The 15,364-nt window shown below is 52.0% G+C and overlaps 1 protein-coding gene and 1 pseudogene across 4 annotated transcripts in view; both read right to left on the bottom strand.

Moving 5' to 3' along the window:
• Window positions 1-15,364, bottom strand: part of RGMA (repulsive guidance molecule BMP co-receptor a) — a 46,014-nt gene that overhangs the window by 17,814 nt on the left and 12,836 nt on the right. The window contains exons 1-2 of one of the 4 annotated variants that reach the window (XM_025390912.1): window positions 12,600-12,868; window positions 11,787-11,902 (exon numbers count right to left, since the gene is read on the bottom strand). In XM_025390912.1, coding sequence (XP_025246697.1) covers window positions 11,787-11,902; window positions 12,600-12,679 — 196 coding nt within the window. In that variant the 5' untranslated portion in view covers window positions 12,680-12,868. The other 3 variants (XM_025390914.1, XM_025390915.1, XM_025390913.1) reach the window with 3 other exon arrangements.
• On the bottom strand, window positions 4,352-5,524 carry LOC112629103 (annotated as a pseudogene).

The raw sequence follows: 15,364 nt of genomic DNA on the forward strand, positions 1-15,364 counted from the left end.
CCATACCCAAAGTCTATCAGGAGATTTACTTATTTTTTGACATAGAGTTGCTCTGTCACCCAGGCTGGTGTGCAGTGGTGCCATCTTGGCTCACTGCAACCTCCACCTCCCAGGTTGAAGCAATTCTCCTGCCTCAGCCTCTCGAGTAGCTGGGATTACAGGCGTCCACCACCACGCCTAGCTAATTTTTATACTTTAGTAGAGATGGGGTTTCCATGTTGCCCAGACTCGGTCTTGAACTCCTGAGCTCAGGTGATCCACCTGCCTCGGCCTCCCAGAATGCTGGGATTACCGGCGTGAGCCACCATTCCTGGCCCCCTATCAGAGATTTGATGCCTTTTTAAACCTCCCACCCAGGACCTTGTGCCTGGGAGATGCACTTGCCCCACAACCCACATAAACGTATGTAGGTGACATTTCACTCTTTTGGGGAGGTGGGCTCCAGACTGCCTTCCTTGTGGACTGAGATAAAGTAGACAGAAAGAAAAATCACAGCCACACAGCACGTCTGACTTAGTTCTTTTCCTTTCAATAACAACCTAGCACCTCTGAGAATCAGAAAGATAGGGCAGGGGGCTTGGAGCACCAGCTGCACCAACGCAGGCAGGATGAAAATATTTATGCACCAATGAGGCTCTAGCTGCTTTCAGAGACCTCCTTTGAACTGTTAATCAAGCCCAATCTTTCAGAATAATAGCCTGATTATTACTGCCCTGTTTGCATGACAAAGAAGCCCAATAAGACTTATTTTGCAGTGCACAAAAGGGTGTGAAGGATCGACCCTGAGAAAGGAGTCCTAGGAATGCAGTGAGCCGCTGCAGAGCCTGAACCCAGGAATAAAGACAATGCAATTTGCCACCAAGAAAAGCTCAATAGACCAATAAATTACCCGCGTGCAAAGGGATTAGATCAGGTTTCAGTTACTGTGTAGGAGGGGTGGGGTGAGCCGGAGAGGGAAAAGACCTGCCCTCTCTTAAAGGGGTAAGGCTCATTTTGAGTGCAAGCCCCAGGGTCAAGCTGTTTCTGTCTAACTCTGTGGCCTGCGTGGGAACTGCCTGAGTTCAATTACTTGCTCCAAGTTCTGGACCCTTGTATGTGCCGGGCACTGTGATTAATGCTGTTTCTGGAACAAACCCCAGTTAATCTCTGTGCTCAGGTAGGGTCAATCACATAAACTTCTAGAACACAAAGCAAACATGTTTCATCTGAACACTTAACAGCAACAAAGGTTTAAGAATGGAAGTATGAGAGGGTATCAGGGAAGCAGCGTTTCAACGAGGTTCTGAATTTGACGGGTGATGCAGGGCAAAGATCCGACAACAGGGGCCTCCAGAACAATTGAGCTTGGCAGGAGGTGACATGCTGGCTGGTCAGAGTGTAGTCAGGAGTTTGGGGTCAGACACAGAAACCTAGAGTGCCACCTGTGCCCATTAGGAAGCAAATGTCACTCAGCCTCAAACCACTTTGCTCTGTGGTGCAGGGATTCTGCAAACCCCATCTCTTTCGTCGCTGGGTTCCCTGTTAAATTTCCCCATGAGGAGACACTAGATAGAGAAGGGAAGATGGGAGGCAGGAGACAGGTTTACCTGCCATCCCCAAGGCTGTTTCTCCCACCACTGCCCAGCAACGGCCCTTCTTCCCCATCAGGGTCCCGGGCCCTCCTCCACGCTTGCCTTCCTTCTGTCCCTCTGGCTGCAGGGGTTGAAACTGCTTCCGCCACTCTCTGTCTTAGTGGCTTCTCTTTGCCCTTTCAGTCTTCCCATGCCCGTAACAATGTCCTACATGAAGTTCCCTCTGCGGAAACATCCCGGGTGGGTTTTGCTTTTCTGATTGGACCCTGGCACGCCAGCCTAAGGATTTCTACCTGTTTCCAATAGATGGCAGGGAGCCCCTGAAGCATTTTCAGTGAGCACCCAGGGCATGATCAGAACACTATTTTAGGAAGCAGTGTAACTGAAGAGGCGATGGCTTCCATTAGGATGGAGGCAGGCGGAGGGAAGGGAGGGAGAGCAGTTTAAAAGAGAAATCACTGCCAGTGCCTGTGGAGACACTAGCCTTGAAGCCTCAGACCTCCCATGTCCCCTTCCTCACTGTCCACCTCACCTGAGCAGCAGATGCTGAGATGCCCTTCTTAGCAACATGCCACGTCTCCCGTTCAAAGGAGGCGGAGGAGGGAGCACTGAGCCAGGGGGCCGGCCAGTTCACACCCACTGAGACTCAAGCTGCCACCCCTCTCCACCCTCTCCTGTCCTTTGTGCCTCAGTGCTGGATCTCACAGGGGACAGTAACAGACGGACCTACCACCCACATGTGGCAAACTCTGGCCAGAGCAGTATTCAGGAGTCTTCTTGAGTTGAGATGTCTGAGGCTGCCTGTTTGTGTCACTCCTGCAGGAATTTCACTCTGTCATCCTGGTGTAAACATCCAGGTGTTTGGCATCAGATACCGAAAGGAACACACCCAGGTGAGCGCTGGATTTTTCACCAGGTGCAGTAGACCCTACCTTTAACCTACAAGCAGCCAGAATGTGTCACCTTTTCTAAAAGGCATTCCTCCCTGAGTCTAGCTCAAGAATGTCCCAGGGAACCTGTGACTCCAATGTGGCTCCACCCTTTGAATCCACTGACAATTTTCTAGGAGGTTTGCTCTAGAAACCAGCCACAGGAGAAAGAGGGAGCTTCTCAGAGAACCTTAGTTAACTGTGGAGGTGGCGGGGGGGTGGTCAGTTCCGGTGCTGGGGTCGTGGAGGGGTAACTCACAGCCACATAAGCAAGGGCAAAAGTGGCCGAATGCCACTCACGGAGCTCAGGCAGGAGGTACTGCCTGTGTCACATCCAGCCAGGGCTGCTCTGCCCCAGCCTCACTCATACCAAGTGGCTGCACGAAACCACACTGTGTGCCAAGGAAAACGGTACACTTCAGCTTTCCAAACTGCCCTTCCATCCCTCAGTTCCTCCTGGGGCCACGTGGAGGCAGACCACGGGCAAGTAGGATGGTGTGAGAGTGTGGTGTTCACCCTCTGGCCCAAGGCCACAAACAGCCTGAGTGGGGGGCTGATAGCTTCTCTAGGCAAGAGGGGCCCTAGGCCGGCAAGAGCTGGACACAGGATTGCATGCCAGCACCATCCCGTCTCAGGGCAGAGTTAGATAAGCTACTCCGAGTTCCACAAGGTAGGTGATTATAGGCGGACATAACTTTCCAGATGTAAATAATGCTTGCAGGTGAGCACTTTGGTCCTCCAGCTTTGAAGCATAACTCCTTTTCCTGAGTCTAGGGCTGGCGCTGCCTCTAGTGACCCTGGGCTCCTCCGCTTAGCCTGCGGGTCTAAATGCCTTTGAAGTGGTTTTTCTCCTTCAATGCTGCCGGCAGGCAGGCCTTCCTCCTTCACCTTCTGTGTGCGGGGGAAATGCAAATGCATGCCAGCTGGGCTCCTGCCCAGCCTGTGCACACACATGTGTGGGTCTGTGTTCATGTGGCATTTCTTAGCACAGGGAGCAACAATGGGCTTCCTTCTGCGGGGACCTCGGTGCAGAGGCATCACTAATCGGTGTCTGGGTATTCTGCCGGCTGCAGTGAAATGGTGCACAAAATGAATAAATAGGCAAAACCCAACAGACATAAATCTGACTTGGGAAAATGTGCACAATGACAACTCTGCCAACTTGTCTTCCCGTGACTGGGTGGTATCGTCCTCTTTAGAATGCTATGCCATGGTGAGCAAGAGGCAGAGGGCCTTTGGGAGGAGGCAAAAATCCTAGATCCTTGGAAAATGCATATCCTCATCATACCCCCGAAGTCTATTTCTTCTCCCCCATCCCAAGTCTTCTTTACCACACAGTACAGAGTCCAATATACTACACGGTACGTTGCTTTTTTTTTGTTGTTGTTGTTTTGTTTTTTTTAAGATGGAGTCTTGCTCTGTTGCCCAGGCTGGAGTGCAGTGGTGTGATCTCGACTCACTGCAAGCTCCGCCTCCTGGGTTCAAACAATTCTTCTGCCTCAGCCTCCTGAGTAGCAGGGATTACAGGCACACGCCACAATGCCCAGCTAATTTTTTGTATTTTTTTTTCCAAGACCACAGGAAAGCCTGCTTTTGTTTTTACTGGAGGCTCAGGTGGCACATGACAGATCAGAAAATGGCTTCAGAGGTTGGGGGCCGGGAGAAAACAAAAATAAACTTGGGGAGGGAGGGAAGAAAAACAGGAGGGGTTAAGAGCTGGCTGGTTCCTTCTCAGCCTGAGTTAGGGGAGGGGGTGGGTGTCTCTGAACAGTAAGGATGGCTCCCTTCCTTCAACCCTTGATAAGGGAAGGAAAAAAAAGCAAAAGGCTGTTGCTTTGACTCTCCTGAGTCTCAAGGAAAAGGTGAAAAGATGGTGTTGTGATACCATGAATTGTGGAAAAGGGGGAGCAGGGTACTGGGTAGGGTACAAGTCAGTTGGAAAAACTGGTAGATACCAGATGGCAGCTCTGGGTGTCCTTTGAGTTGGAACCACTCCAGGATGGTGGTTGTGGGGTCTTCACTGTTGATAGGGGTGAGGTCTCGGGGGCTGCCCGGGGCGAGGGCCCGCTGCCGTCTCCGCTGGAAGTAGGGGCGGTTTCCTGGGCCTTGGGGCTCAGGGCGGGAACCACCAGCAGGCCCTTGGCTGGGCTTCCTCTCACCTTCCCCACCTTCCGTGGTAGGCTGCCGCGGCGGCCTGGGGCGGAAAGGCCTTCAGTACCTGGGCCGGAATTGGGGTCGGGAGACCCGCTCATCTCCCTGCTGTTGGTGCCCCTCCAATGGGGTTCTTTGGGTTCTACCCCGTCAGTGCCCTCTGCAGGCTGCTGCTGGTTGGGGGGCTGAGGGCCTCGTGCAAACCGCCGTCGGTAGAAGGGTGGTGGGCGCCGTCGTCTGGGCCGCTGCCCAGTCTTCAGCCCGCTCCCCTTCGCTGCTCGGTTCTGTCCCCCATGAAGGGATCTCTGCCACCATGCGTGGTGGGGCAACTGAGGGAGGCCGGGGGACGAATCGGCGGAACCTACGTCGGCTGGGGGCATAATGACTGCCCTTCACGGGCACCTCCCCAGGCCCGGTTACATTAGCGGCTTCTGTGCCCTTCTCTCCTTCCACGACATCAAATTCCACAGTCTGCCCATCGCCAACGCTGCGCAGAAACTTCCCGGGGTTCTTTTAATAGCTGTCTGGTGAACAAAAACATCTTCCTTGGTGTCATTCCTGTTGATGAATCCGTAACCATTCCGGACGTCGAACCACATGACAGTGCCCAGGACTCGGGTTGCCAGCACCTGCTTGTCCGCCTGACTCCGGCCGCGGGGGGCTGGGGGGCAGGGTGGGTGGGGGGCGCAGGGGCCAGGCGCCAAGGGGGTCCCTGCAGGGGGCCGAGGCGGCTCCGCCCCCACCGCCGCTGTCCACCCCACCGCCTGCTTTCTGCGACTCCCCTGCGGGCACTGGTACCACCACCGCTACCACCCCGGGCACCGTCGCCGCGGGGACGGCTGTCGCCACCGCTGCCGCCTCCACCTCGCTCATCCTGCCGGGTCCAGTACCGGCCCCCACCACCACAGCCGCCACCGCCCAGTTTTTTGTATTTTTGGTAGAGACAGGTTGGCCAGGCTGGTCTTAAACTCCTGACTTCAAGTGATCCACCCTCCTCGGCCTCCCAAAGTGCTGGGATTACAGGCGTGAGCCACCGAGCCTGGCACTACATGGCAAATTTAATGACCCATTTATCCAAAATCTGTGCATGGGAAAAGGGCAGGAGTCTGGGTTCTACTTCTGGCTCTGCCATGCAACTAGCTGTGTGTGCAATGTGGGGAAAACCTCTCCCACCCTGTGTTTTCTCGTCAGTGAAATGGGAATGATGATCCTCATGGGAAGGTCCTTAAGGCATTTAGCAGAAGGCTTGCTACACTGTGGCCACTCCATCAAAAGAGCTTTAAAAATTATTACTCTCCTTCAAATGATCCTACTTTGTAGAGAAGAATATAAAGGTAGTATATCTTGAAAGATGTTTGTGAAATGTTCACTAGTGACAGCTGTCTGTGGGAGGTTGGATTTTGGGTTATTTTTATTTTATTACTTATCCCGTTCAGCCTTCAGAGTTAAAAATGAGTACTGTTTTTATAACCAGAAAAAATTATTTTGGAAAAAAACTTGAGTATCTGGAAAAAGGAAAAAAAAAATCCTGTGGTCTTTGCCCATTGAGCAAAACCCAAAACAAACAGAAACGCACACAAAAACCCAAGGGCCCTGTAGTTCCCAGGACTATGTGGGTGTGCTTGGGGTGGGTGGAGAAAAGAAGGGCATATAGAAACAGAAATGAGGTTCCTGCTTTTATAAACAGAACTGGTGCTTTACAAGAGGACAAAAACGTTAAGGCCCATGAGGCACCAAGCCCAGGAGGTAGCTCAGGTGTCAGCAACCAAGGTAACAGGTGCCCCTGGCATCGGGGGTCTGCACTGGACCCCTGAAAATGGCACTGAGCTTGGAGTGGTAAAACTGGGCAGTGCCCAGAGCAATGCCTTAGAGCAGCAGGTGTGGTGGGGTGGTACATGGGGAGTCAAGGTGGGAGGAAAGAGGTGACCTAGGGCTTGAGGATGTACTTGAAGCCTTGGAAATGAGCTTGGGAAAAGTGGGGGACCAGGAGTCAGAAGCCCTCCCTTCTGATGCTCCAAAGCAGGCCATGAGAGGCCATGAGCTCCTGGGCAGGAGTTTCAGAGTGATTCATTTGGCACCATGGCGAGGATCGGGGGAGGCAGGCAGGTCCTAAGCCTGTCCACTGTTGCAATGGCAGCAAAGACAGAGGGAACAGGCAGGACCAGGAGGAGGAAGGACCCACAGCCCCAGGTGATTAGACTACATGGAGAGGCCCACTTCACATCCAGGACTTCACAGATCTGGACAGGGGAGTCCCTAACAGACACAGGCTAGGCATGAGTCCAGGGGACAGGAGAGGATAAAACTAGGGTTTTATCTAACTGTCCTGGTGTGCCAGGGACTGAGGATAGTTCTCAGGACATACAACCTCCAGTTTTAAAACTAGGAAAGTCCTGGGCAAACTGGGATAAGTTTGCTACCTTTGAAGAAATACTACCTTCAATTTAAGGCTAGTTGAATTTTTGCCAAGCAGCAAATAGCATGGCCCCCCTAACTGCTACTCAACCAACACCTAAAGCTGGGGTTCTCTGCCCAGTTCTAGGCCTCGCACATTCCACCAAAGACAAAATCTCTAACAGGAACTACACTCCCCTCAACAAATAAACCGGTCCCCACCTTCAGCCTCTTATCTTCCAAGGCCTCCTCTTCCCCATCTCATAGAGTGGCCTTATCTGTACCCACAGATCACCTCTCCCCAGCTCCCATCCTCTGAGCGCTGGAGTGACTACTAGCAATTTCTCCAACTTTGCAAAGACCTTTCCCTTCTTCAGATCACAAGACCGGAGATCCTTTCCCTTTCTCCTCAATTCACCCTCAGGGCATAGTGACTGACCATCTGTAGAATTTTATGTGTGTGCTCTCCCTAGAAGCCAGTGCTCTGTTCTGCAGATGCCTTCACACACTGGTTGCGAGCTGGCTAATTCTTGCCACTGAACATCAACTCCAAATTCACCTTTTAAAGCCTAACCCCAAAGTGATGGTACGAGAAGTAGGAGGGATTTGGGAAGTGATTAGGTCATGAGGGTGGAGCTTGCAAGAATGGGATTAGTGCTCTTATAAAAGGGACCCCACAGAGTATCCTCACTCCTACCCTGTGAGGACAGAGTTATAAGGCACCATCTACAAGTCAGACATCGAATCTGCCAGCACCTATTAGTCTTGGACTTTTCCGCCTTCAGAACTGTGAGCAATAAATGTCTGCCATGTACAAGCCACCCACTTATGGTATTTTGTTACAGCAGTCCAAACAAACTAAGACACTCTTGGGACACAAAGTCCTACTGGGAGAGCAACAGTGTGGTAAGCAGGCTGATCTGCTGATGCATTTTTGTTTGTTTGTCTTTGAGACAGAGTTTCATTCTGTCACCCAGGCTGGAGTGCAGCGGCGCAATCTCAGCTCACTGCAACCTCCACCTCCCGGGTTCAGGCGATTATCCTGCCTCAGCCTCCCGAGTAGCTGGGATTACAGGCTCGTGCCACCACACCCAGCTAATTTTTGTATTTTCAGTAGAGACGGGGTCTCGCTATGTTGGTCAGGCTGGTCTCTAACTCCTGACCTCAAGCAATCTACCCACCTTGGCCTATGAAAGTGCTGGGGTTACAGGCGTGAGCCACTGCGCTCAGCTGATGCATTTTTGAATAGCAGCTCTGATAGAAAGAGTCTCATTTCTATAGCCACACAGATGTGCCTGGATACTGCAGAGGGCCTTGGTCTCCTGAAACCTTAGTTACCCACCGAGGACTAACATTTCTAAAACAGCTGCAGTTTAAAAGTATAAAGGGAAGAAAGAAGGAACGAAGAAAGGCTGGAGTGCAACAGTTCTTAGAACAGCAATCCTCAAACTTGAGCATGCATCAGAGTTCCCTGGAGGGCCTGCTCTAGAACACACACTGCAGGGCCCCAGCTCCAGAGTAACTGCTTCTATAGTTCTGTAGTGGGCCTAGAACTTGCATTTCTAACCAGTTCCCAAGGAAAGCAAATGCTGCTGGTCCAGGGACCACACTTTTGAGAACCACTGTGCTGAAGTACAGGACCCATACATAGTGAACAGGAAGCCTGGTGACATGTCTAAAACATACACCCGGATGGATTTATCTTGGAAATCTTTTCAAAAACGTCGCAATGGCTTCAAAGTTTAAAAAGCCATCTATTAACTGTGATTTGAGTAGGATGCCATTTGTGGAATGCTCTTTTAAGAATCCTTTCTGGCCTCCCTTCCTAGGTAGACGTGGGTCCTGTCTGCCTGTGCTGTCCCTAAAGAATCATGTAAACAGACACCCTTCCAGCTCGCTTCACAGTGCAGGGGCCCCTTCTCTTCACCAGGCTGTGGTCTGCCTGAGGGGCTTAGTTAGAGGGCTCCAAAGGTTGTCACTGAGTCAGGAACACAGTAAGTTGGCCATCCCCACCGAGTAAGTAAATGCAAACACTTGAAACACACAAACGCTCTCAGTGTAGCCGAGGTGAAGGCATCTTTCTTCACGTAACTATGTTCAATTTAATTTGCACTCCTATAGGCTTACTCCTGGCAGCCATTCAAGCTGACTAGCACAGAACAAACCGAGGCTTTCACGCAGCTGCTCGGCCAGTTTCCACCTGTCTTCAACGGGAGAGGCCAAGGCACACAGGGGCCCCCAGTGTGTCTGGGTGCCTTGCACTTGCCGGGGCTTTCTTTTATTTCTTGAACTCCCACCTTGCTCTCCAGACCCGCAAGTTTTCTAACTTTATTCCTAAGTGGCCCCTCTCCTGGTCAATGTGTCAAAGAATGAGACAGTCTCTCTTTGTTGTGGAAATTTTCCATTTCATCCCTTACTTATGAAACTGTCTTTTGACCCACGTTTCTAGAGCACACAAGTTTTGCAGCCCCCAGTTTATTTAGTTTTGGGATACTGGAAGCTCAGTGTTCAGTAAGGTGGGCAATTTTGACTAAACGCAGCTGTCAAGCCCTCAAATGAGAAGAAACATTAGCCAGCTGGCATGACAGGAGAGCAGCTATCAGTTCTATGGGCCAGGTTTTAGTTACCAGCCTTGACGCCAAAAAGAAATGGGTTTCTTGGAAACAAAAGTGATGGAATTTGGGCTGTGACTTATATAACCTACCAGTGTTCCTCAGCCTATGCCGGGATACTTTAAAATAAAAGTTTTTCGGATGGAGAAATAAATCGAGAAACAACAAAACCACCACCACTCAGGCCGTGCAGCCTGCTACCTCTGGGAACTTCTGCCAGGCCTTCCTTTCCTCCCTAGCCCCAAAAGTTAACAAGTGCTGCAGCTTTAAGAGCAGGAAGGTGTTGTTTTAAGGGCCTCTAAGCCCCCCTTCTCAATTTCAGCTTTGAGCTGAGATCACATCCCCCACGGCAGCCAAGGGACAAAAGCCATTTATCAACCCATCTGATAAAACTTCCAATGGGCTGGATCTTTATCTAGACCAAACCAAGAACACAAATTGCAAACTCTTGCTTTTCCAAAACGTTGACTTCTTTTTAAATACGGTGATTTTTATTTTTATTTTGAATTCTTGGGAGGAAACCAAATTGGCCTGTTCTGCCAGACTCTTAAGTAGGTGGAGAAACTGCCCTTTAAATACACTGGGGGTGGGGAGAGGGCACCCTGCTGTTCGATCCCCTGTGGAGGTTTTGATATTCCAAGCTGAGTACTTTTTGGGGATACCAAGATCCCTCCCCCCACATCTTGTCCTTGGCCAGGCCTCCCAATGGAACCCAGGTCTGGAGAGCAGGTTGCGGCTCTCTGGGACCTTCCTGGGGTGCGCAGTGGTAGAGTAAGCCGGACGCACAAGTCTGAGCTGGCGCTGGGGGCCAGAAGCAGGGCTGGGACTAGGGGGTAAACTGACCCCTCGCTCCCTACTGTTCACTGTCTGCGTGATCCGCCCACTGGGAGCCCCAACTCGCAGCCAGGCCGAGCCAGACCTGCCCAGTTTTGCCAGTTCCTTGAAACCCAGTTGGCTGAAAAGCAAATCGAAATAACCCAATCCGAGTCTAAACTCAAGTCCTTTCTTGCAAAGCTTCAGTGGTGCGCGGGGGCTGCGGCTCCACGCCCGGCTGTGGCGCAAAACAAGCTGAAATTTTTTCAGAAAGACACCTCTGAACCCCGAAAACACAATGGAAACGGCTAGGAGATCCCGCCTTGCGCCGGGGAGGCCATTTGGCCCGTGACATTGTGTTTATTTGTATTTTTAGCAAGAAAAAAAAAATGGGTATAAAGGGCTTAACTGGCGTTTTCTGGCTGTGAGCAGCGTATGGCAAAAATGAAATAAAGTTTTATGAAACATCATAAAGAAAACAGGCCGGGGATTTAAGTTGCGTGCCTCCTCCCTCCCCCCGAAAGGAAAAAAAAAGTAAAGAAACTGGAGCGTTTGGGAAGGAACAAATGCTTCTCTGTGGAGTTGGTCTCCCTTCCCCCAACAAAAACAAGAGGTCCGGGCTCCGAGGAATTTGAAAGCAGCGATCTGCCAAAAACATTGTGAAAAACTATGGGGGATTCATTGGAAACAGATGGGCTTTTTCAGCTTTAATTCTGAAATTCTCTCCCTTTCTGACACAATAAAAACAAACAGGGGGCGACGCAGAAAGTTATCAAACAGGAACACCAGCTCATTTGAGCCGGGTCCGTGGGTGTCCCCGCGTGGCCAAATGCGTGGAAACGGGACGAGGTCTCCGGGGAGGGGGCTGTCGGGAACTTGGCTGGGACCTCAGGGGCGCCCCTGGCTCCACCCCTGGGCACCCGGCAGGTTTGCAAACTGCTGGGCGAGGAGCTGAAGAGTGTCCCCAGCACCGAGGGCGTGCCTCCCCTTCTCCCTCTCTTCCCGACCCCCTAGGAGGCACGTTACCAGCACCCCTTTTCTCGGAAAAACGGGAGTGAGGCACCCCCAGCCTCTGCGCCCTCCCCACCCGGTTCCTTCTCACTGCAACTCGGGCGGGGTGCCCCTCTCTGGGTTCCCCAAGGGCAGGCATCGCACCCACGGCTGGGTGCAGGAGAAACAAAGACCCGTGGAAATGGGAGGCGGGGTCCGGAGGACGTCTAGAGAACCTGAGCCCGGACTCACTCGCGCAAATCTGGCCCCGCATTGGTGGGCGGCCCAGGGACCCGGCCCCGCGCGCCCGGCCGGCAGTGCCTTACCTGCGGGGAAGCTGCAGAGAAGGAAGGCGAGGGTCGGCCAGAATCCCAGGGCTGAACGTCCTGCCCCTCTCCCCATACCCATCCATCCAGCTCGGCCTGTTACCACTAGCCTCTCCCTGGAAGAAGAGTTCAGAAAAAAAGGAGAAGAAAATAAATCACGCTGCGGAGAAAGGGCAGCCTCGCTCCGCCGGCGGGAGCAGCGAGCCGGGAGGCTCGGTCCACCTCGGCCGCGGGCGCCCGGCGCGCTCCCCTGCCCGCGCCCGCCCCCCGCGCGCCCCTCCCTCACCATCCATCACTCAGTTCCCCGCCAATGTCGACGCGGCCCCGCGCCCCAGCCGCCTGCGCCCCGCCCCCTCGCGCTCGGGTTTCAGAGAGGCCGGCGAGGTAGCGGGAGGCTGCCGGGTGGGGACTCAGGCTGCCCGGCTGCGGCGCAAGCCCTGAGGACCTCGGAAAACCACGGCCCTAGATCAGAGGCAGCGCCACGCTCTCCGACCCTCGCGCCATCTCCAGCCCGCGGCTGTCCTTGCAAAACACGCCCTGCACCCTTGGGAGGCCCAAGCCCCACAGGGCATAAGGGAGGCAGGGCGCCTCCTTATACCCCTCCACAAATATCCAATCCAAGTAGAAAACCGTGCTTGGAGACAAATCTCAGCCCTACTTTCCAACCAGACTGCCGACCCCAAGCTGCCACCGACGCCCCCTGGCTCATCTGTCGCACTCAGACGCGACACCGGTGTAGGAGGCTGAAAAATCCACTTCCGAGTTGTCTAGGTCTGGGCAGGTTGGCTCTCTGCATCTCAGCTACTAACGCACCTCGAGGTTCCCGCCCGTCGTGGCCCCGGGCCACCCATCCTGACTGGGCTTGGGCTGCCTCCAGCACCCCCTTCAAGCATCTCGCTGCTTCCTGAGGACTTGCCACGGCTGCGCCCCCGAGCTGAGGGCCTGCGGGCCTAACCTTGCCACCCTGACACAGCTGCTACTCCAGAGATGTGGCTACGTCCGTCCCCGTCGCGCGCAGGGCCGGACGGTTTGACGCTCTCTGTGAGGCCCGCAAGGCTGCACTTGGGAGGGCTTCAGGATGGTGACCTTTCCTAACTCTGTCGCTTATTTTTCTGGGAAAAAAACATCTCCTTCCCAAGGTTCCCTGGGCCCTGCAGTTCTGCTGCCATTGTGATATTTAAGGGACTGGTAACTTCCCCTGAGAGACATCTTTTGGATGAAACACAAATAGTCCTGAGCAAGTGTTTTTAGTCAAACCAATTCCTCCCACCACCCTCCTCACCTCACTCCTAAGCCTGCCCATCTGGTTCTTCGGGGAAAAAACACCTCTGGGTTTTTATCCAATTTAGATGTTTCTCTTAAGCACTATCACAGTCCTCACTTGCTGCAAAGGCCACACAGGCTGCAGGGCTGCAGCTGCATTTGGGGTTCTGGCTGCCAGGTCGGGGGTGTGGAGAGGAGCAAGCTTTGAAGGAAGGGGAGAAGGCCCTATGTCTGTGAGGACACAACCCCAGCAGCAAGACTTATGAATCTGGCTTCCACAAAACAGGTACACAAGGGGACCATGCCTCAGCCAGCTGTGCAACAGGGCAACACGAAGCTGCTCTTTCCCGAGGTGGAAACGCCAGACACAACTCTTCTTTACAGTGGGGGTACCACTGTGTTTCCCTAAAATATTTAGGTCTCAGATCGACAGGCTCTAATTGTTTTTTCCCCCAAACCAGGGTTCATTTTAGGCATGACTGCAAAATGCGACGGTTTTCCCAGTGAAAGCCCACCATCGAAAATGGTCTTCTCTTCAAGCTTGGCCAGTCCTGGGGCCCGACCCAACAAGTTATTCTGCAGCATCATGGAACGGCAGCCCATTCCAGCGGCCACCAGGGCATGCTAAGCAGATACTGTGCCAGGCTGCACAGAGGCGACCATGTGGCCTTTTCACCTCTGAGGTCCACTAATTAACACCATTTGCTAGAGTCTGCCTTTCACCAGCTAGTTCTAGAGTCTCTCGCTAATGAGAAGGGATCACTGGCATTCCAAGTCACCTGGACAGTAATTAACCACCATCACTGCTGCAGCATGTCCAGGTCAGAGACCAGGGCTCAGGATCCAGGGGAGGCCATGCAGCCTGCAGAAGCCCAGAGATCATGCCCTTCTGGGGCTGCCCTTGCCCAAGAGTGGACTTTTCGCAGCAGGCCTTTTTTTTCTTTCCCCCAATGGGAGCAGAAAAAAATCTTCAACTATGTTACAAAAGCAGAAAAAAAAAAGGAGTTTCTCCCACATCAGGAAATGTCATCCAATATTCTTAAAGCAAGGATAACTAAATAAAATACTTGTGCAGCATATTCTGCAATTCCATTATATACAGTAGTTTTTTTTTCCAAAGTTTTTTTTTTTTTTTTTTTTTTAGTATCGTTAATATAAAGCAGTTGCACAAAAAGCAAAGGTGTTTTGACAAACAGGTGTATCCATTTATTCCTTTTTAGGAACAATATCTAAAAAAAGAACCTCTCTCTGCCCTCCCCTCAAAAAGACAAGATTCATCCAGACACATCAGGATATATGTACAACATAATAAACCCCATCCTAAAGAAGCAACTGAGATAACCCCCAGGGGATACAGAATCAGAACCGTAAAAATCATAGTGAAGTTTGCTTGCTGTAAAGCCGGAGTTTTTTTTTTTTTTTTTTTTTTTCAGTTGGTTCTTCTCGCAGCAGGACTTTTAACCTCTACATTTCAGTTTCTTCATCTGTAAGGATCAGGCTGATAATATTGTCACTCCAAGAATACAACTGAATAGAACTTGGAAGAAGCCCCAGGTCATGGGAGTTCCAGTCCCCTGGAACCCTGCTAGGGGACGGGGATTGGCTGCCATTTTAGGAGGAGACCCCAGTCTTACGGCATGAGCAAGTAATTTGGGAAAGGGATGCAAAGGGCTTTTTTTTTTTTTTTCCCTCCCCTCTCTTGAGGAGAAATGTCTGAGGCTGAATTTGGACATCTTCAAAGTGGGGACTTGGCCATCACACAGTTTAGACTATCATGAGAAATCTAGCCCCAACTAGAGCAGTACGGGGTTGTGCTGACCTTGAGGAATCTATCTATACTGGCTAAACCAATCAACTTTTAAACAACTCCCCAACGCTCTGCAGGAATAAAAAATTCCTAAAACGTTAGATTTGAGAACTCAGCACTCTGTTTGCTATAGAAACTCATTTAACTCAAAAGTGTAGTTGACTTCAAACACACAGCCCCACAGAGTCTAACCAAGTATGTGGTGTCCCCTAGGCTATAGCTTAGACCTGGGGATAGAGACACTCTCATGCATGGCTCTTGCTCGCTTTCTTCAGCCCTGACTGTGGAGGCCCCAATCCTGAGCATCCCCCTCCACCTTCTCTCCCTCTCCACGTGGGGGGTAGCTATTTGATGGGGGGGAAGGGGTCAAGGGGCTTCTGAAAGGAAGGGTTCTGCATCCGGCTGAAGCCCTCTCAGGGGCAGTGACAGTCAGGGGCTCCAACTTTGCCTGCTTCTGGGTATGAACAGAGCGTTCTTAAATCTAGGGCCTGAGTCATCAGTCAACAAA

Source organism: Theropithecus gelada, chromosome 7b (genome assembly GCF_003255815.1).
Source record: "Theropithecus gelada isolate Dixy chromosome 7b, Tgel_1.0, whole genome shotgun sequence".
NCBI classification, from domain to species: Eukaryota; Metazoa; Chordata; class Mammalia; order Primates; family Cercopithecidae; genus Theropithecus; species Theropithecus gelada.